Below are 22,293 nucleotides of genomic sequence, written 5' to 3' on the forward strand. Positions count from 1 at the left end.
TTTATCTCAAGCAAATATCACTGAAATCCAAATTTATTTACATTTATTGAAACAGTCTTTTTGTTTTAACTATTTCAATTCATAATTTAAAATCAACAAGTCCAATGGATTACCAGTAGGGCCAGGTTTTACTTTTGATATATGGCGAGGGATGTCAGAGATGTCAGAGAAATATGGAAGGCTACCAGCACTTGGGTGCTTTATTTACATCACTCATATGCGAATAAGGGCGGTATTTTTTTAAATTTTGAATAAAATTATAATAGCCACCAAGGTAGACCATTTATTGGAGAAAGAAAAGACATACAGATGGAAAAATACACATGCTAATACCAACAAAAAAATAATTCGACTCATGTGCCCTTTGCAGCACTTGGGTGCTTTTTTTACGTCGCACAATGGGCAACAGACGACGGTCTGGGAAACATTCCTGAGGATGATCCTTAGACATACCATCGAAATTCTGATCCTCCGCTGAGGGGATGACTCCCCTGCTTTAGTAGCCCGACGATCTGCTCGCGAAGTCGAGCACTTTACAGTAGAACAGTTTAACGAGGACCAATACCGCTCTCCCTGGGTCCCTACGCAGGCTGCTCAAAGTGGTCACTCCACCCGTTTGATGACCGCAGCCAGTGATGCTTGATTGAGGTATTCTACTGGAGACTGTGTCTTTACGATCAGTCCACAGCGGGACTACTAGCACAAGTATTGTACAGAATGTAATGGAAATGGCTCCTCAGAGATCGCTAGCACAATATTTAAAATTTCGCTTTATGTGACCCTCCAAATTCACCTGCTATTTTGCATACAGTGAGAATGGTCTTGAGAAATAATTATTTTGAATTTTTTCTGTGATTAACTTGATTGTAACCGCGAACGTGAAGCTAGGATCGAGCTTTCTCACCCCACGAAACTGAAAAGATTTCATTTAGCGCATCTTTGAAATTGACCCTTATCATTTTTAGAATCGTCTTAGGAAAATACGTCATAGATAACAATCAATTACCGATACCCACAATTGCGCACAATTATCGCTGTTTGAATCAAAGTAGAAATTAAAGTTGAACATCCATCAAAGTAAATTACGTCACATCAAAGTTAGAGACAATTACAAATACAGGGAACTTTTTAAATATTTATTTAATTTCAGAAACATTAATTTTCCTCTTTTCATTAATATAATTACAGGGTTGGTTAAACTGCTTATGTCCATTGTTAATAAAATATGATTTTATTTTTTAAATTTCATTAAATAATTTTAAAATTCGAATGAATTTTAAAAACACAGAAGCCGAGATTATTCATTTGATATATCATACTCTCAATAACAGTGCGTGACTTTTTTTCCCCTTCGCATTTTCGCTTTTCCCTAAAATTTCGCGGTTCCCATTTTTGTTTTATTTAAGGCGGGTTGACACGATCAAAGTACTTTGATCAAAGTAAGCGCGCGCAATCAAAGTAAGTCATAAAAGTAAATAAAACAAAAATGGGAACCGCGAAATTTTAGGGAAAATGCGAAGGCAAAAAAAAGTCACGCACTGTTGTTGAGAGTATGATATATCAAATGAATAATCTCGGCCTGTGTGCTTTTAAAATTCATTCGAATTTTAAAATTATTTAATGAAGTTTAAAAAATAAAATCATATTTTATTAGCCATTGATATAAGCAGCTTAACCAACCCTGTGATTATATTAATGAAAAGAGGAAAATTATTGTTTTTGAAATTAAATAAATATTTAAAAAGTTCCCTGTATTTGTAATTGTCTCTAACTTTGATGTGACGTAATTTACTTTGACGGATGTTCAACTTTAATTTCTACTTTGATTCAAACAGCGATAATTGTGCAAATTGTGGGTATCGGTAATTGATTGTTATCTATGACGTATTTCCCTAAGAGGATTCTAATAATGATAAGGGTCAATTTCAAAGATGCGTGAAATAGAACTTTTCCAGTCTCGTGGGGTGAGAAAGCTCGATCCTAACCTGACGTTCGCGGTTACAATCAAGTTAATCGCAGAAAAAATTCAAAATAATTATTTCTCAAGCCCATTCTCACTGTATGAAAAATAGCAGGTGAATTTGGAGTGTCACATAAATCGTAATTTTGAATATTGTGCTAGCGATCTCTGAGGAACCATTTCCATTACATTCTGTACAATACTTGTGCTAGTAGTCCCGCTGTGGACTGATCGTAAAGACACAGTTTCCAGTAGAATACCTCAATCAAGCATCACTGGCTCCGGTCATCAAACGGGTGGATTGACCACTTTGAGCAGCCTGCGTAGGGACCCAGGGCGAGCGGTATTGGTCCTCGTTAAAATGTTCTACAGTAAAGTGCTCGACTTCGCGAGCAGATTGTCGGGCTACTAAAGCAGGGGAGCCATCCCCTCTGCGGAGGATCAAAATTTCGATGGTATGTCTACGGATCATTCTCAGGAATGTTTCCCAGATCGTCGCCCATTGTGCAGCTGCTGTGTGATGTAAATAAAGCACCCAAGTGCTGGTAGCCTTCCATATTTCCTTCTTATTTAGTTTCTGATGCGGGTTTCACCAACACCTCCTAGAAAGAACAGGCCTCAGCACGGGTTACCATAAATATCCCTTAGTAGTCCAAACGTAATGACATGTTTTATATTTTCAATCGCTGCGCAGCTTAGCACCCCTAACGTAATGACATCTTTCTTATTTTTCGTCTACTGCGCAGTTAACTTCGTCACATCGGACTACTAAATTGATCCGTGCTGAGGCCTTTCTACTTCTAGGAGGTGTTGGTTTCACACTTTGAGTGCAAAGGGCACAGGAGTTGAATTATCTTTTGTTGGTATTAGAATGTGCATTTTTCTATCTGTATGTCTTTTCTTTCTCCAATAAATGGTCAACCTTGGTGGCTATTATAATTTTATTCAAAATTTAAAAAAATACCGCCCTTATTCGCATATGAGTGATGTAAATAAAGCACCCAAGTGCTGGTAGCCTTCCATATTTCTTTCTTATTTAGTTTCTGATGCGGGTTTCACACTTTGAATGCAAAGGGCACAGGAGTCAAATTATCTTTTGTTGGTATTAGAATGTGCATTTTTCCATCTGTATGTCTTTTCTTTCTCCACTAAATGGTCTACCTTGGTGGCTATTATAATTTTATTCAAAATTTAAAAAAATACCGCCCTTATTCGCATATGAGTAATAGCTTTACTTTGAAATATGTCTTAAATAAAATGACAAATACACATTTTTAAATCACTATGTATGCAAAAATTAGAATATCAAAACCAGTTTAATTGCTTTTGAAGCACTAAAGGAGTTTCCATTAATCTTCTTATACCTTTACTGGTTTAATTATTCAAATTAATTGGGTTAAAATAGTTTTAAATATTTAAAAAGTCGGAAAACAAAAATATATATCATATTTTTTCATTGTTTTTGTTTTCCGGCTTTTTAATTTATTCTTTATAATAATAATGTGTTCTTTTTTACGTATTAAATTTTTTCTTCTCATTTAATAGTTTCTTTATTCATGAATTTTTATTATATTTTTCTCTCTGTATTTTTGACGCATTTTAGTAATTCTATGTACTTGCAACTTTTGTGTAGCAAATAAAGCTATTATTTTTTCTTATTTTCTTTGTTATTCTCGTAATCTTTTTTGTTTTTATTGTGTTATATATACACCACTTGTTACCATCATCATTAAAGAATGTTAATTTACTCAAACAAGTTTTTCGATTTATATTCCTTATGCAAGCTATTATTTTGTAATAATTATTATCAAACTCATTACAAAAAATCTTATGCTATATCATGCTCTTTTAAAGCCAATTTTTTTAACAACTGATATTGTAAATAGATATAGGGTTTAAAAATTTTTTCTTTTTCTAAAAATAAATTATACATAAATAAACTTTAATTTTTCATCATTCTTCTCTGACATCCCTCGCCATATATCAAAAGTAAAACCTGGTCCTACTGGTAATCTATTGGACTTGTTGATTTTAAATTATGAATTAAAATAGTTAAAGCAAAAAGACTGCTTCAATAAATGTAAATAAATTTGGATTTCAGTGATATTTGCCGAGAAACTTTAGCAACTTTAGAAAAAGCTTCCAGAAAGATCTAGAAACATTCTTTGATACTCAATAACTTTAGGCATTTGCTATTTGATTCCTACATCGTTTATTATTGTTATTTATAGAGTATCATTTACTTCAAGAAAAGTATTGATTTCTATAAATTTTGCATGCTGAAACCTTTTACATCTAATACAGAAAAATATACTATTTATAAAATTTATTATACAACTCCACTGAAATCCAATTTTATTTTTTTGCAACATACAAGCAATAGTTCTTAGTTTAAAAAATTTTATTGGTAAAAACATCATTGGATTACAAATCAATTGAAATGGGAAAGAACAATATATTAAATTGAATGAAATAATTTTTATAGTAAATTAAACATATTAGTTTAAGGAAATAATTTTAATGGAATACACTGAAACTATGAATGAAGAAATTTATAAGCTCTCAGCCATAAACAATTTTGACTAATTTCTAGTACTTAAAAAGAAGAGAATAAGAACAAAAAGATTGAAGAAAACTGTCCCAAAGATTTATAAATATTTTATGTAACATGCATATACATTATGCAGTACCAACATTAAAATTTTACAATATAAAACAATTAGAAGAAGTTTACATTTAAAGAAAGAATCTTGAACTGTTTAATAATAAAAATATAATTTGAATTTTAATCTACAAAGAATATATAATAGCAAATTTCCTCAGATTTAATGTTTAGAAAATATAGTTAAAAACTTTTGTATAACAATTTTGAATAGGCCATAGTAAAATGTTATTAACCCAATGAAAGATCCAGTACAAGAATTTTTTTTTTAAAAAATTGCTACCACAATAACCCCCAAAAATTTTTAGAACAAAAATAACTAATACATAATTAAGATTATAAAAGTCCTGATAAGATTAAGATTAATCAAGGTAATTAAGTAAATTAAGATAAAAAGTTATAAATGATTATGAAAGCTCCCTAAGGTCAAAACATTTTTCTCTGAACACTTTCACTACTGCTCTTTTTACTTCTGTTTATGGTTTTTAGAAAATGAAAGCTTGTAATTATTTCCGGCTGTGATATAATGCAGGTTATTTTAAATGCAGAAGAGGAGACGAAGAATAAATTCTGCCAACCTGTAAGAGATAAAAAAAAAAAAAATATTTGAAAAAATAAATAAATAAATAAAAGGTTAATAAATCTTTTCTTTACAATTGATTTAATTTTTTTATACTGTTATATTACATTATTATCATGCCGGCCTGTTGTGTGATATATCTTCTGTTGTGTGAATGTGGCCCACCCTATGAACGGGTATGTGGCAGTATGGCGTGGGTAACGTTGGTCGCCTCCGTGAAACTTTGGTTCACAGGCGCCCACAGGGTAACGCTAAATGAGTAACAATTACGGCATCTTCTATGGCGAGGAACGAAAAGTTCAGTGCCTGCCGTTATTTAAAAAAAAAACAAAACATTATTATCATTCGATTTTTTAGTGTCTTCTATGGAATTAGTGATTAACATTTGCTACGCCATCAACTTCTCCTAATACAATCAACTAATAATATCAAATTTTTTCCTAATACAACTTCGACTACTCCCCCTTAAAATTTACACAAAATTCTAACACAATTTCAAACATAAAAAAATTCTGAATTTTTTAATATATTTCAGTAAAATTGTTTAAAAGTAATAGTAGTGTTTCAAAATGGTCTACACCACATAAAATTAAACTGTCCTTATTGAATATTCATTTAGAAAAAATAATAAACAAATTTAAACTATGCTCAAAATACACAAAGTTTCTACTTTACTAAATTTGAAAAGAAATAACTTCCTACGGCTGAAAAATAAATTGCCTATTAATGAGCACTTGAATTGTGCTGACTGTAACTTCCAATTTGTATATTTTTGAGGAGAATGAAGTTAGCAATCAAGTAACAAAATTAGTATCAACTCTTCATTAATATTAAAACAATATTTATAAAATCCATAGATTAAAAGTGTAAATTTACTTTGACAAAACTTGAATTTGATGAGCACAATGAGACATAGGCTATATATGTGGTATTTCATGAGAATTGCTCTTAATATGTCTTTTCAAATACCTTATCAAAAAATTAGTATTAGCGAATTAGTATTTAAAGAAGGAAAAAAAAAACACAGTCGAAAAATGACAAATCACTTTTCTGGAAGACAAAAGAAATATACAACAAGACACATTTGACTGTATAAAAAACACATCTTCAAGTTTCAACACCCAATTAAACCTCTTTTGATGTTAAGAACATCTACATTTTTTAACTGTAAATAGTCAGATTTCAATAGTGCATATGTTTTCCCCATACTTTTATACTAATTGTAACATACACACTTTTTGTTTTCCTTTTAGATAAGGATTATAAAAATACACATCAAAAGCGGTATTTAGAGAACACACTGTATATATTAAGTATTGTAAAGTTCGTAAAACTAGCACATTTGAATCAAATTATTTAAGATTTTGCATATCATATGTTTCCAAAAAGAAAATTTTTTTTGCTCTTTCTTAGAGCAAATAATGTAACTTTGAACAAAAAAAAATTTACTATTCTATTACATAAGTAAATAGAAATAAAAGTAAGTCCATAGGATTTCAATTTAATAACTGTAGCATAGCATAAAGCATCACAAACAGTCCAAAATGAAGTTGACTAAAGAAATATTAAACATTTTTATTCAACAACAAAACTTTCTATAGTTCATCAAGATAAAATTCTCATGAAAATAACTCATGAATAATTTTAAATTATTATACATGGAAATAAGATATTCTTTGTATGAAACAATTTTAGTGTCAAGTAAGCTAGTGTGTATCTGGTTAAATAAAACATAAGACATTTGGCAAAAAAGATAAAGTCAAACAAACAGACATTTTAAAATTCTCAAGCAAATTTGTATCAAACCAATATAAAAAGATCAAACCAATAAAAAAAGATCTTAATATTAAGCTAGAATGGCTGAATTTAAAATGGCTGAATTGTAATATAGAATTGACAACTAATCTAATTCCTAAATGAGACATATGGATCTTCATGTTTTTAAAATTCCACACTTATCATGACACAAAATTTTATCTGTAAGCAATTTTTCTTTAATTAAATATAGACAGAAAGTAACCAAAAACAACAATTACCTATGTAAAATTTTGACAGAAAATAATCTGTATTAATATCTACACAGTAATAAAAGTTAAGCAATAAATTATAGGTACTATAAAATGATAGAGCTGAAAAAAAGTTTAACTAAATATTTTATAAACTTTAATAAAAATTATTAATACACAAACGGATCGGGAATAAATGAACTATTAGGAATGGAATACATATTTTGTGTTTATTTCAGATTATTCAGTTCAGAAATACTTCGAATAATCTATTAACTACACAACTATACCATATATACATTAGTATAACGTATATTAGTATGTGATATAATTAGTAGTATTTAAAATAGAAAACGTAATATTCATTTTAAAAGCACATATAGTTGATTATAAACGAAGAAATTCTCACTTACCCGATAATATAGAGAAGTTTTCAAATCCTATTAGTACAGTACGTCTAGATTTCTTGAAAGAAAGGTTCAAAATAAACATATTCCCTGTAAACAAAAACATCTTCTTCTAAATCGTCACATTTCCCTAAAAATATTTCCCTACTGGTGAATGCGCGCGCTTACTTTGATCAACTTTACTTTTATGACTTACTTTGATTGCGCGCTTACTTAGATCAAAGTACTTTGATCGTGTCAACCCCCCCTCTACATACATCTACACTACAACAACGCATTTTCGCTATAGTTGTGGCGATAAGTTTCCTTTGCACAATCCGAAATTTGTAATATTATTTCATTTTATCATATTGCTTATAATATTAATGTTATCTATAATTTTCTAAATTTGGGTAGGAAGATAATATTCAAAGCTGTAATCGAACTATAGGAAGGTCACTGGTCTTAGAGTTTAGGTAAGAGAATATTATAGCAGAAGACTTACTATTAAAAAGAAAAAATCTACTATACAATTCTAGTCTAAGCTGATGATTTCGCAATTAAATGCTTAAATCACTGTAGCTACATAAATTACGAATGATTTTACCATCTGTAATTGAAACGGATTGCTTTTTAAATTTCGTATGGATTTTCAATCTGTTATTTATGCGAATAGTTACTTATGTTGCTTTTACAATGGTTAATTGTATATGTATTTTCTAGATTTGATTTGAAATTGCAATTTGATGTTGAAGAAAATTTTGCCTGGACTTGAATTAGGGTAAGTAAATTTGACTGCTTAGTAAAAAAATATTTCTATACTAAAAGTTAAACTTTTATTCGGAAAAAATTCTTGTCTAATTATATGCTTTTTGTAGAAAGTAGTATTTAAATATATTTAACTTTTTTTAAAAAATTGTATTCTTACAACTATGCTGCTATACATCTCCATATAAATAAATGATCTACTTTTACAATGTATTAATATACCAATTTAACCTATTTTATCAATAAATTGTTGATGCAATTATTGATTAATAATGTCTATAATATTCTTCATTTGTTAAGAAATTTCTTTTCAAAGCTGTTGAAATTGTTGACAGGTTAGATGTCTTAAAAAAATATTGATGAGAGATTTAAGAGAAAACTTAATATTGATTTGAGATTTTGATGAGAGATATAAGAGATAAAAAAGTATTAAAGAGAGATGATATAAGAGAATGTTATTGATAATTGTAGACATATAAAGAAATATCTGCAATCAATACAATAACTTAAATTCTAGTTTTAATATTTTATTCAGGTCTCCTTATTAGTATATGTTCTGGTTTAATAATCTTATTTGTAATGACAGCTCTCACATGTTTAATATGTTGCTTAGGCTACAATAAACTAATTAAATATAATTTTTTAAATTTAGTTAGGAAGTTTTAATTCAAAGCTGAAGAGACTGTCTTAATGGTCACAACTCATATAAATTGAATAAGAGATAGTTAATTTTGAATAACCCACTACTAGTTGCTCAAAGGTGCAAATCAAAGTTTTAACAATTTTTTTTATTGGGGAGATTTTTGTATCAAGCTGTGACAGAGTAATCGTCAAATTTGGCAACTTCCGGGCAGTGGTCCCGAGACTAAAATAAAATATCACAGAACGAAACCAACTAAAAAAGTATAACTTTAATATTTTATTTGTTACAGTGCTTTAGCTTAAGTTGAACGTAACATTCAAGTCACCATTATCAGTAGTATGTGGGGCACTATAGACACGGAAGTGACGTCATAGTCAACCGGAGCTTATTTCTGCCCCAACCGGAAGTTGCTTATTTCTGCCCACATACAAACCGGAAGTTGCTTATTTCGGCCCTCATACAAACCGGAAGTTGCTTATTTCTGCCCGCTTGCTTATTTCTGCCCGCCTGAAAATCGAAACTTCGTCTGCAGCGTCATGGGGAGCTTATTTCTTTTTTTTCTTAAGCCTAATATATTTTTAGTTTCGGTTTCTGTTTTTAATTTAGTTTCGTTTTTTAAATATTATTTAATTTATTAGTTTTTTGAGGGTGGCAACACTTATTATTTTAATATTAGTTTTTAAGGATGGCAACATTTAGAAACTTTGTTATTTGGGGGAGAAATTGTGTATTATGAAGTTATGACGTCATCTTTTATTACATAACACATAAATGATATCATGCTTTTGATCTAGTGGCGCCATCTATGTAGGAATAAAATGACTTTAAATCTATTTTAATATTTAAATCTGTTTTAATATTATTTATTAAATATAATTAAGGCTGAGGATCGAACTCGCGCCATTAAAAAGCCTTCGTGGGTCAGTAGTTGGATATCATAACCACTGACCCACGAATGCTTGGTTAGATATGTGTTAATAAGTTTAACTTTTGTATTTTGAACACGTGTATAAATAAAAACTGTTTGATAACGATATCATCCTACAGTTTAATCGATATAGTTTCACTTAACCTTTGATAGTTATTAAATAATTATTTCTGCCCTTCTTAATGTTATTATAACTTTCTCTGGATGGCAACGGTACTGACCATACACGTGTTAATTATAACATAATAAATGCATGATATCTTATTTTAACTCTAGCTGCGCCATCTGTGTGGGAATGTTAGAGATAAAATAACTTTAAATCTATTTTATTATTTAATTTAAATATAATTAATGCTGAGGATTGAACTCATCATGTGGTGATAAGAGATAACGATAAATAGAGGTGGCGAGAGTAAAGTTTTTCATTCATCATGGATCTTTTGAAGTTCAAACATCCCTTTACAGCTGTCCTCGCAGGTCCAACAGGTAGTGGTAAAAGTTATTTCATAAAAAATGTGATTGAAAACCAAATGATCCATCCTTTTCCAAAACATGTGGTATGGTGTTATGGCGTTTATCAAAAATTATATGATGAGATGCCTAATGTTGTTTTTCAAGAAGGACTTCCCTCCGATTTGAATCAATATTCAGATGCATTAATTGTGATTGATGATCTCATGAGTGAATTGGGAAATGATCCTCAATTGACGAAATTATTTACAAAATTTTCCCATCATAAATCTCTTAGCATTATTTTTGTGGTTCAAAACATTTTTCATAAAGGAAAGGAAATGAGAGAAATATCCTTAAATGCTCATTATCTTGTATTATTTAAGAATCGAAGAGATCAATCGCAAATTACACATTTAGGACGTCAATTGTACCCTCGTAAAGTTAATTTTTTTCAAGAATGTTATGCTGATGCCACATCAAAACCCTATGGTTATTTACTTATTGATTTAAAGTGTGATACGGAAGAATCTTTACGCATGCGTACTGGTATGTTTCCTGGAGATACTTATTATGTGTACCAACCTCGATAATTTCATTTCAACTGTGAATTTCAAGGAAATTAGATGACAACTTTAACCATTGTTTTTGAAGGTTTTCAACTTTTATCAACACCTATAAATAGGACAGACACTCGAAATTCAAATCATTTGAAAGTAAGATGTCCGTATGTAATGAGCGAACATTAGAGCTCATGAAATTGATCTCTAAAACTAAACATTGCAAGTCTCTTTTAAAAAAGTGTTCAAAAAGTGAAATAAAAACTTTGTGTGAGTGTGTATTGAATGTATTGTGTGGTAATATACCACTCACGAAATCTCAGAAAAATAAACTAGCTCCTCATAAAGAAAGTTTAAGAAAACTTTCTAAGAAGAAATTGCCATTGTATAAGAAGAAAAAAATTCTTGTACAGAAAGGAGAAGGATTTTTATCATTTTTATTACCTGCAGCTATTTCTGTGATTACTTCTTTAAATCATGGAGTACAGTAAGAAATTTGTGTTGGTTCCGGAGGATAGAGTACAAGTAGCGGAACACTTATCACAATTGGATCAACAAATGAAGAATATTCTACAGAAAAAGGACTTAGCAGATGACGAGAAAGCAACTCTGTATTTACAAATATTGCAGAAGTATACGCACTTTTCAATTTCGAGACCGAAAAAACCAGAACCTCAAATCGATCATGAGGAAATTACGAACATAGACAATCCTCTAGTAGAGTCTGCAGAAGAGATCTCTTCAAATATCAAAAAAGAAACTGAAGACTTGGAGGGAAAAATTCTAACTGCTGTTCCAGTTCGATTTCAAGAAAAAGCTAAAGATATGTATCAATTCTTAAAAAATAATGAATCTCTCCTTTGGAACTCTAAAGGTGAAATTATTCATGAAGATAAAACTGTTCCTGGAAGTAATATAGTAAATCTTATCAATGACTTTTTGCGAAATAGAAAATCAGCTCCAGTGGGGAGAAATGTATTTTTAAAAACATTAAATGATATTCAATTACCATCACATTTAGATGTAAATAAAAAATTGTATAGTAAAAATAAAATTGTTAAGAAACCTATGATGTATGCCCGCAGAAGTGCTTGGGTGAAACTTTGAATAAAATTTTATTTATTTTATTAAAATGTATTTTGTCTTTATTGATCATTTTTTTCACAGGTGAAAAAGTTTATATTATCAAGGAAAAATTTCACCCTTTATTAATTAATACAAAAAGTTTTAGAAAGAGGGATAGAATTTTCTGAAAAACTGGACATTCTCTTTTTGCAAAAACATAAATATTTTCTTAAAAGATAGAAATTTTTTTATAAAAATAAAAATATTTTCTGAAATATTAGAAAGTTTTGTTAAAAAGTTTGAAATATTTTTACGAAACTAGCAAATTTTTAACAAAAAGTAAAAATATTTTCTTAAAATAAAAAATTTTTGTGTAAAAACATACTGTTTTCTTAAAAGATAGAAAAATTTTGTTAAAACGTTTGAAATATTTTTACAAAAACAAAAAAATATTATCTTAAAAGAGAAAATTTTTTGCAAAAAACAAATATTTTCATAAAAGATAGAAAGTTTTCCTCAATAATAAAAATATTTTCTGAAAATTTTGTTAAAAAGAATTAAAAATGTTACACTATTGCCTACATAACAATATTTAAATGTAAAATTTTATAATAATGACATGAGAGACACTAGATTTAGTTTCATTCCTTTTTTATTTTCTAAACACAAATCTTACACCATATTTTTTCTTTACAAATTGATACATCTGAAAATCATTTACATATAATTGATTTGAAATATGATACAGAGAATAGCCTTGACAGCGTTTGAGTAAAAAGTAAATACAATATTGTCCACATACATTGGATGTAGGTGATTGAAACACCTTGGAATTCCATAGTACGTCCGTGTAGGAAGCGGTATTCACGTTGTAAAATCCGGGAGGTTTCCCATATGAGTCATAAAACTCTAACTGTCTTTGATCATTCACAAATAACGCTAGCCAGTGAGTTCCAGGTTGTGATGAGTCATCTGAATTCGTGATAGCACATGTGTTTTCTCGGAGACTCGGAAGCGTATCTCTTGAATATACGCCTTGAAAGTAAGGTGTTGTTATCTTATCTTGCGATAAAATATAGAATAGTTGCAATCCATCCATTCTTCAATTTCCGAAGTCGAATAAAATATTTCTTGACTTGTTAATTTCAATCAAATTTTCAAATTCGGCAAAAACGATAACGCATACTGTTTTTTCCAGTGATTTGGCAAATTTCAGTTCTAATCTCAAATTGCTATGCTTAATCAGATTTAAATGTTCTCCTGAACATAGATCTGGGGAGAGATTAAATCCAAATAATGTATTTCCGTTACTGTAGTCTTCTCTGGAAATAAATATTCCTCTATCTTGACCCATTCGTTCCGTTCCATCAAATAAAGTTTGATAGGCACGAATGTATTGATTTTGTGAAAAGTTGAGTTCCAATGGATTATGGGGGACAGGTTGTCCATCTACATACACTCCAATAAAATTTAAATCAAAATGTTTAAAATCAAAAGGAGATTTTATCAATGTTCCATGAAAAGCTTCATTATCTACACAACCAATAATAACCTTTTTAGGCATTTGACCCGAAAATATATTATCTTGAATAAAAGACATGCTCCCTTTAGGAATTGAATACACTTTGCATAGGACTCGATTAATGGGGTATTTTGCACTTGTTTTCTCGAGTGCTTTAGCATGACCAAGAAGCACTCCAGGGTTCACACGAACTTTTCGAATGAATAAAGAGACATGATCCAATACTACTTTAAATCCTTCAGATCCTTGTAGACAAAATTCTGGTTTGCTTCTTATTAGTTTTATTTTCAAATCCACTAAATTGAGTAAAAGACGTTCTTGATGAAATAAATCTGAATGAATGCAGCCAATCATGTCCACTGTTGCGCTTTCTTTGAAAAAAGCAGTTCTTTTATTTAAACCATCCTCAGAATCTTTATAAAATAACTCAGCAGTTAATTGAGATGTTTTGCTATCATACCCATGGTTTAGGAGAGTTTCAATATAGGCCCTATAGGGATAGGTATTACTTGAATTGGAAACTGTACGATCGTTTAAAGACACATCTACTTGAGAAAATAATGAATGTAGAAATAAATTTACAGGTCCTATAACATCATCTTTAGTGATAGCTGTATTGTTCGTTCTTACTATTTTCGCTTTCACATACAATTGTGTTTGACTGAGATCTATGTAATCTTCTACACTTCCAGAGACATGAAACTCTACGGGAGCATTATCAAAAACGTTAGAAAGAGGATGAAATTGTATCCATTGACCATCTTGAATAACTGTTTGAGTTCCAGGTAAAGTAAAAAGTTCCAATTCCGATTTTACGCACTCAGGAGAATCTTTCAACAAAAATGCCATTTTATGGATCAAAAATATCACGTCCACTCACTTTGCGTGCTTTAGATGAAATGAATCGTTTTTGCTTCTTACGCTTCCTTTTATAGTTTCCTTTCCCGACCATAGACTGCACTTTATCAATAGCTTTTCGTGCTAGATTTTTTCCACTTTCTTTAGTTCTTGTTTTGACGGCTTCCTCAAAGTTTTCTCCAGATAATACATCAGATGCTACTCGAGTTCCTGTTTTTAAAACTTCTTTTCCAATAGTTTTACCACCTCTTACTAAAAAGGGTAGTGCTGCTCTAAATAATCGACGAAATATACCACCAAGTCCATAGCCCTTTTGGAAATTAACACCTTTATAATAGGGCAAACCCGAGCCAATTTGACTCGCATAATGATCTTCGAATTTTTCAGCACAACAAACGTACGGTACACTCATCTTGACGTCTTCTCTTCAAATGAATGATTCAAAAAACGCATCGTACTATTTATAGTATTTGTCTCATGCGGAAATGTAAAACTATAATCACTTTACCACTTTCAAAAGGTACGAAATCACCTGAATTCAATCTGAGCTCCACATGGATAGTTTGAAAGGAGTGTCTCGTTAAAGGTAAGTATTGAGGTCTATCATAATACTGGCTAATTGTTTCACCATCATATCCTTTTATTCGAACGATCCGCAGTAAAGGAGCTTGCGTATCTCCGACAATTTGTGGTGAAATTAAATCTGAGTAGACGTAAAAAACGGAAAAATTAGACCATGCGTCAGCCACAAATTCGCTTTTCTGGTTACCCGTAATGACTGCATCTCGTTGAAATCCTAACAATTCGCCTAACTTCTCTAAATGAAGGCTGCAACCTTGAACGGCGTTAATTTTAACTCGTTTCGTAGCTTTATTGTAATTTATTGTAAATCGACTAGGATTTTTAGGTAAAGCAAGTTGTATAGCTGATACAATATCGAACATTGATTCATAACAGCCCACATCAATTGTTTGCTTAACAGTCGATATGATATTACCATTATTTATCTTGTAATGAAAATAATTGTTATTTTCATTTACGTTCAGCCAAGAATGCGGATAGATGATTTCAGATAGGCCTACTTCCCATTCACCTCTTAAATCCACTGGTATCGGTAACTGCGTCTTAAAATGGGAAATTTTGTTGTTAGGAAAAAACTGCATGGAGCTATCAGAGGGTAGCGTCACATAGAAAGACATTTTTGAGAATGAGTCTTCATAGGTTAAGTTTCACTATTTATACTTTTTGAATATCACTCACCCAGGCATTAAACTTTTCAGGATAACCTAGAAACTTAACAAAATATTCCGTGCTTCCTCCTTTCTTTCTCTTTTTGATAACTTTTTCTACGGGATAATAGCCCGAGTTGACTACTTTTTGTAATTCTTCTGCATAAAAGGTACCTTCGATTGATTCATTCATTAAATCTTTCAATTTATACACTACAGGATTTCGATGAACTATTTTATCTATGACAAATAATTCTCGAGTCCAATTATTTTCATATCCTTTCTCAAATGTAAGTTTTGATTTACTAATGCGAACAGTGTCACCTACTTGAAAAACAGGGTTATCAATATTCACCTTATCACTATATAAATTATTCCAGACTTCTTTTTGATTATCGATATTCACTGAGGCTGGTTCCATTTTTATACTTCTGTGTTTGGTATGATTATAACTATGGATTAATTTAGAAATGACGTCAATATATTTTTTCGTATTATATTCTGTAAAGTATTTCCACATCTTCATTTTTAAAGTACGGTTAAACCTCTCAACAATACTTGATTTAGTTTCATTATTCGTTGTAAAGAAATGAACTCCTAAATTTTTAAGATACTGCTGTATAAGTTTATTAGTAAATTCTGTTCCTTTATCTGATTGCAGTTTCTCAGGTTTTCTTTCTCTAAAAATAGTTTTTAAAGCTGGCAATACATTTTTGGCTGATTTGTCTTTAATAGGAATAGCCCACGCATACTTTGAGAAACAATCTATACAAGTTAACAAATATTTGAAGCCATTATTAAATTTCGCTAAAGATTGCATGTCAACTAAATCAATTTGAAATTGTTCATCTATACCTCCAACAATCACTCTATTACGTTTAAATTTATGCCTCACAGGTTTATGCAAAGTATAAGAATCTTTAGTCTCTAACCATTTCTTAACGTCACTTTTCTTCACTTTACCTTTCACAGAATTATAAATAGCATTTACACCTCCAAAACTTCCTGGATGTTCAGGTTTCGTATAAACTGATGAAAGTAAATGATCCATAACCTATTTCAAAAATATTTTTTCTCTAATAACAGTTTTATTTCTAACAGTTAAAATTAACTCTCATAAACATTCTTAAAAAATAACGGTATACAATAATTTCAATAAAATTAAATAATAATACCTATTTAAGTATAAAATAGTTTTCCTTATTGTATTGCAGCAATAATTTTTTCTTCTTCTATTTTAAGAACCTGAAAAAAGTATTATTTTGAAAAAGAAAATTCATGCCTGCTGAAAAAAAGAAATCTCGTTTCCTCTGAAAACAAAAGTTCACAGTAATTTTTACAAAATATAAAAATAACAACAAAATATTTTAAAACTTAAGTTATTTTATTTGCAAAAATCATTTTTAGCAGCAGTTAATAAAGTATCTAATTTGATTTCTTTTAAAAAACCTTCACACAAAAAGTCCTTAAGGGGTTGTCTAAACAACCTTCGTTCACTTAGTTCATTATTAAAATCCAGAGCAATATTCTCCACATGTAAGTCCAAACAAGATTCATTGAAATCGTGAACACTGCACACAACCTGGTCTAGAAAGTCAGCAGATCTGTCTACTGGCTTCAGACCTTTCTTCAGTCCAATATGTTTATACAACACAATTTTCAGGCAATCTTTCATAACAGGACCCGCTTCGTTGATGTCTGAATTCTTTGGCACCACTGGACACTGTTGATGGGTGGATTCTTGAAAAATGTTCAAAAAGTCCACGGACCTGTATTTTAAATTAATATAGCCGAATGTCACACTATCTCGACACTTCTGTAGTTCTCTCCACTGTTTGAAACTGATTTCCGTCTCGTGCTTGTATACGCGGCCACTTCTGCAGGTATATTCGTCCACTAGCAGATACTTTCCCTCGTCATTCATCAGCACATAAAATTTTTCACGGGGATTAGCAGGAGGGATCTCTTCCAAAGCCATGTTGATGTCTGCAATGCCGAAGATACATGTCGGTGGACCATGACAGAAGCAAGTATTATACTGTTCAGGCTGTAGAGTTATACCATATCCTGAAGGATAGTATGAGTCTCCATATCTGTTAAACCTTCGTATATGAATGGCTGATTTCTTGTTATACGTGCTGGCCAAAACGAATAAGTCCTCACCAATTGGATAGCAATACTCTGGAAAGTTTCCCTCCTGGAACAAACCTTTCCTCTTTGGTTCATCCTAATAAAATAAAAAGAAACACTTTTTTGAGTCACCAAGAACAACAATAACGTTTAAAATAAGTAACAACTATTAACAGAATGTAATTATGCTTTAAATTTAACTTAATTATACCTTTCGATTCAAATAATATTAAAGAATTTTTAAAGTTAACTAAGTTTTGCCACATGCTCTGCTTAAAAAAGAATTAATGCTAGAAATTACAATAAAACAATTCTATTAACAATTAATTTAAAAGCATAGTAAATTACGAAGAAATCAATAGTACTTACTTCAGTTTCAACATGTTTTCTCTTTAAATATCCGTCCATAACGACCCGGGGAATCAAACAGTTTAAAAACTTAATCGAGACACAACAGGGAAACAACAAGTGAAATACTAATATAAGAGGGGGAGGAAATTTAGTCACTCTATCCTTCTAGTTGCCAAACCAAGAAAGTATAACTTTAACAGCCAATCAGAAAAATATGAAACTGTCACATGCTTAACTACTTACCAGCGCAAGTGAAAGGAACTGAATTCAACACACACGTCATAGACCAAGATCCAACTTGTTATACCTTATCAGAATGACTCACTCTGTAATCAGTAGTTGTGTTATCACACAAAACAGGTGTATGGTCAGTACCGTTGCCATCCAGAGAAAGTTATAATAACATTAAGAGGGGCAGAAATAATTATTTAATAACTATCAAAGGTTAAGTGAAACTATATCGATTAAACTGTAGGATGATATCGTTATCAAACAGTTTTTATTTATACACGTGTTCAAAATACAAAAGTTAAACTTATTAACACATATCTAACCAAGCATTCGTGGGTCAGTGGTTATGATATCCAACTACTGACCCACGAAGGCTTTTTAATGGCGCGAGTTCGATCCTCAGCCTTAATTATATTTAATAAATAATATTAAAACAGATTTAAATATTAAAATAGATTTAAAGTCATTTTATTCCTACATAGATGGCGCCACTAGATCAAAAGCATGATATCATTTATGTGTTATGTAATAAAAGATGACGTCATAACTTCATAATACACAATTTCTCCCCCAAATAACAAAGTTTCTAAATGTTGCCATCCTTAAAAACTAATATTAAAATAATAAGTGTTGCCACCCTCAAAAAACTAATAAATTAAATAATATTTAAAAAACGAAACTAAATTAAAAACAGAAACCGAAACTAAAAATATATTAGGCTTAAGAAAAAAAAGAAATAAGCTCCCCATGACGCTGCAGACGAAGTTTCGATTTTCAGGCGGGCAGAAATAAGCAAGCGGGCAGAAATAAGCAACTTCCGGTTTGTATGAGGGCAGAAATAAGCAACTTCCGGTTTGTATGTGGGCAGAAATAAGCAACTTCCGGTTTGTATGTGGGCAGAAATAAGCAACTTCCGGTCTGTATGTGGGCAGAAATAAGCAACTTCCGGTTGGGGCAGAAATAAGCTCCGGTTGACTATGACGTCACTTCCGTGTCTATAGTGCCCCACATACTACTATTATCCAAATTTATTTTTATACCTACAGTTTAATTGGTTGTAAATATGTTTTAAGACCTGTCAACTCTCAAACTTTTGTTTAAGTTTTATAATTTTTTTTTTTTTTACTTCCTATCATTTTAGTAAGTTTACCAATAAATTTGAGCTATTTTAAAAACGTGCATCTTAATTGTTTTATAATTTTCACTAATTTATCTGACTTTATACATGCTCCTTACATAACTTTTTAATTTGTTTTAAAATTTTCAGAATTATTTACAATTAACAAGTTGTCTCAATATTATAAAAAAAATTTATTTAATATAATATACATCATATTTTAAGAAAAATTAAACATAAATTAGAAATAACATTTTCCAAATAATAAAATTCACAAATTTCCGATTTCCAGATTATAAATACAATTTATATGGTAAATATTGAATACAAATTCTCCCACTCATATATACAACAAGTTTTCATAATCATTTACAATTAATAAGCTACTCCAATTAATATCATAAAAAGAGATTAACATAATATTAATATATGCAACACTTATTTTGCCATTTCAGTGGTTAAATTCGACTCTATATTAATATATTCAAATTGTTTAGTGTTCGTGATATATTGATCAATTAATAGCGGACTGTTACAAACATAAACATTTATTTACAAACTTAATAACATAAAATTGACAAGATCATTTTGAGTAACAGGGGGATGTTCTGTGTTCTAGAGTTGAATGGCAACTGAATAATAATGTGTCATATGATATGTGCGCCGCCTCGTGGCAATTCTTAACACAAATATTTAGTTGACCCACTTGTAACTACATGAGAAACGCCATATTGTTTGCTCCGTTCGAAAGCATGGAAACCATAACCTATGTTCGAAACCTTGGCCAAAGAATACCTAAAGAGGCCTTTTCATTTCAATTCTAACCTTCAGTAAGGATAGGTTCGAAAAGGGACGAAATATATTGCACCTCCAAAACCCGTTCCACTGTCTCCCCTACATTTTTTGTGGGGGTGCGTGTGTTAAGTAACCCGAAACTAATCACTGTCACAGAAGGGGGATTGCAACCTGCGGGGGTCAACTAGCTTTCAAAAGATATCAGAAGAAACTCACTCTTCATCTTATATTATGCTTTTTCTCTTTCTAAGAAAAACTTAAAAAATATTTTTTTTTAACTCTAAAACGGCTTTATTTATTTTCAAAATAGTTTTATCATTTTATTTAACATGCACTTCTTCTAATTATATCTTGAATTGTTTATTATTTTGATTTGATTATTTAAAGAACTAATAATAACCAGAGTATTTAAATTTATAAAATTTTACTATGTAGTCATATGAAAGTAATTCATATAAAGTAACTACATTAAAAATAAATTTATATTTTCTCTATAGATCAAATAAAGTTTGTTAATTTTTTTAAAATTGATTTGCTAATTTTTAAAACTTTTTATGTTAAAGTAAAACCTTGAGTTCAAGATTTTATTTTTTTATTACGCATTTAATTTTCTTCTTTCAATTACAATTCAAATACAAATATTTTTCACAATCTTTTTTTAATTTTAATTAATTTTTTTTAAAGATTGTTACACCGTTTTGAAACTAATTAAATTCTACCACTTTAAAAAACTATGTTAACATTTAATCCATTGTTTGTTTAAGCAAATATGGTTGCTTACTATGTAAATTTGATTTAGACTTAAATATTTGAATTTCGCACTTTGAATGAACTAAATTAACCTTCAGTAAAAACTCACTTCATTTTAATTATTACTTTTGCTAACTACAATTATTATTGTATAAATAACTCCGAACTGGAATTATGATTCGATCTTAAAAAATAAACACCGGGGTTATTTGTCACAAACAAATTGAAACATCAAAATTGAAAATTATTCGATTTAATTATCACAAAATTTTAAATCATATTAAGACAGATCTAGTTTTCGATTATATCACTTAACTTATTCAAATAATTTAGCTCGGATACATTTAAAACTTCACCCACAAACTCATATTCATCATTTTTACTTACATTATTTCCTCTCAGTTATAGTTACTTTAAAAACTTATCGCCAGAGATATTATTTAACAATAATACAAAATAAATTCCTTATTGATCTAAAGCAGTTATTTACTATAAATTTATTAAACTGCATATTTTGAGAGCGCAGTTTTATATGAAGTTTATTTTAAAGGAATAAAAGAAAATATAACTTATTAAAAAGTGAATATATTTTATTTATCAGCTTTTGCTTGTTAAAAGGTATTTATATTTTATCAATAACACATTGTTATAACACATTATAACACACAAATTAAAATAACACATTGATTACATACTTTGTTCTAGCAAAAAGTTATGAATAAAAATTACATTATACACTTTTAATATGAATTCGAAAAATTTCTCATTATTAAATACATAAGATATTGCATAATTACTACTCTTAATATATATTTTTAGAATATTGCGAAAAAAAAGTTTTAAAAAGTGTATTAATTAGGAACTACAGATCAGGGAATCAACTAAGGAATCAGGTCTGAAAACATCAAAACCAGTTTGACTGTCTGAAGTGATAAAGAGTAGCTTAACTCTAAGTATTACAGCTTATTTTTATTTTTTAATTTATCGTGATGAAATTTCGTGGTGTTTATAATAATCACATTTCTCATTCTTTCTATTTCATCTGGCAATCAAACTGGTTTCAATATTTTCAGTGTTGCGTTCCTAAGCATCGATTCATTATATTTTGATACCGTTTGTATTTTTCTCTCGTGAATATTAATTATGACCACTAATGTTCTTTTACTTCCTTTTTTTTTTTTAAAGAATTTTACAATACATGCGTGTATTTTCATATTTTTCTTCATTTGCTGATTAAAATGAAAATTTCATAATATTTTAGTGTTCTTGTGTATTTACATTAAAGCCCTAAAAACAGGGTTA

The 22,293-nt window shown here is 30.0% G+C and overlaps 2 protein-coding genes and 1 long non-coding RNA gene across 3 annotated transcripts; all 3 read right to left on the minus strand.

Moving 5' to 3' along the window:
* Positions 1–4,349: 4,349 nt before the first annotated feature.
* Positions 4,350–7,844, minus strand: LOC122271072 (uncharacterized). The gene is made up of 2 exons (XR_006226146.3): positions 7,622–7,844; positions 4,350–5,200 (listed from the first exon to the last, which is right to left on the minus strand). It is a non-coding gene; the product is annotated as an uncharacterized LOC122271072 (long non-coding RNA).
* Positions 7,845–12,947: 5,103 nt separating this feature from the next.
* On the minus strand, positions 12,948–14,379 carry LOC147804235 (uncharacterized protein F54H12.2-like). Its single transcript, XM_087151466.1, has 3 exons — positions 14,040–14,379; positions 13,195–13,901; positions 12,948–13,043 (listed from the first exon to the last, which is right to left on the minus strand). Exons 1-3 carry the CDS (start codon positions 14,377–14,379, stop codon positions 12,948–12,950), a joined length of 1,143 nt encoding a protein of 380 aa, XP_087007592.1.
* Positions 14,380–15,718: 1,339 nt separating this feature from the next.
* LOC147804236 (uncharacterized) lies at positions 15,719–18,325 on the minus strand. The gene is made up of 2 exons (XM_087152097.1): positions 18,117–18,325; positions 15,719–17,844 (listed from the first exon to the last, which is right to left on the minus strand). The coding sequence occupies exons 1-2, from the start codon at positions 18,153–18,155 to the stop codon at positions 17,002–17,004; spliced, it is 882 nt and encodes a 293-aa protein (XP_087008223.1). The 5' UTR covers positions 18,156–18,325; the 3' UTR covers positions 15,719–17,001.
* Positions 18,326–22,293: the final 3,968 nt, after the last annotated feature.

The sequence above is a fragment of the Parasteatoda tepidariorum genome, chromosome 9 (assembly GCF_982258835.1).
Source record: "Parasteatoda tepidariorum strain Cologne lab strain chromosome 9, Ptep-v5.0, whole genome shotgun sequence".
In the NCBI taxonomy this organism is placed as follows: domain Eukaryota; kingdom Metazoa; phylum Arthropoda; class Arachnida; order Araneae; family Theridiidae; genus Parasteatoda; species Parasteatoda tepidariorum.

Excerpts from the sequence above, each read along its gene's own strand:
- LOC147804235 (XM_087151466.1), bottom strand. The coding sequence starts at position 14,379 with ATGGCATTTTTGTTGAAAGATTCTCCTGAGTGCGTAAAATCGGAATTG. Across the intron at positions 13,902-14,039 it reads TCGTACAGTTTCCAATTCAA|AAAGCGCAACAGTGGACATG; the intron begins GTAATACCTATC and ends CTTTTTTCAAAG. Across the intron at positions 13,044-13,194 it reads CCAAATCACTGGAAAAAACA|GCGTATATTCAAGAGATACG; the intron begins GTATGCGTTATC and ends CTTACTTTCAAG.
- LOC147804236 (XM_087152097.1), bottom strand. The coding sequence starts at position 18,155 with ATGGACGGATATTTAAAGAGAAAACATGTTGAAACTGAA. Across the intron at positions 17,845-18,116 it reads GAAAACATGTTGAAACTGAA|GATGAACCAAAGAGGAAAGG; the intron begins GTAAGTACTATT and ends TTATTTTATTAG.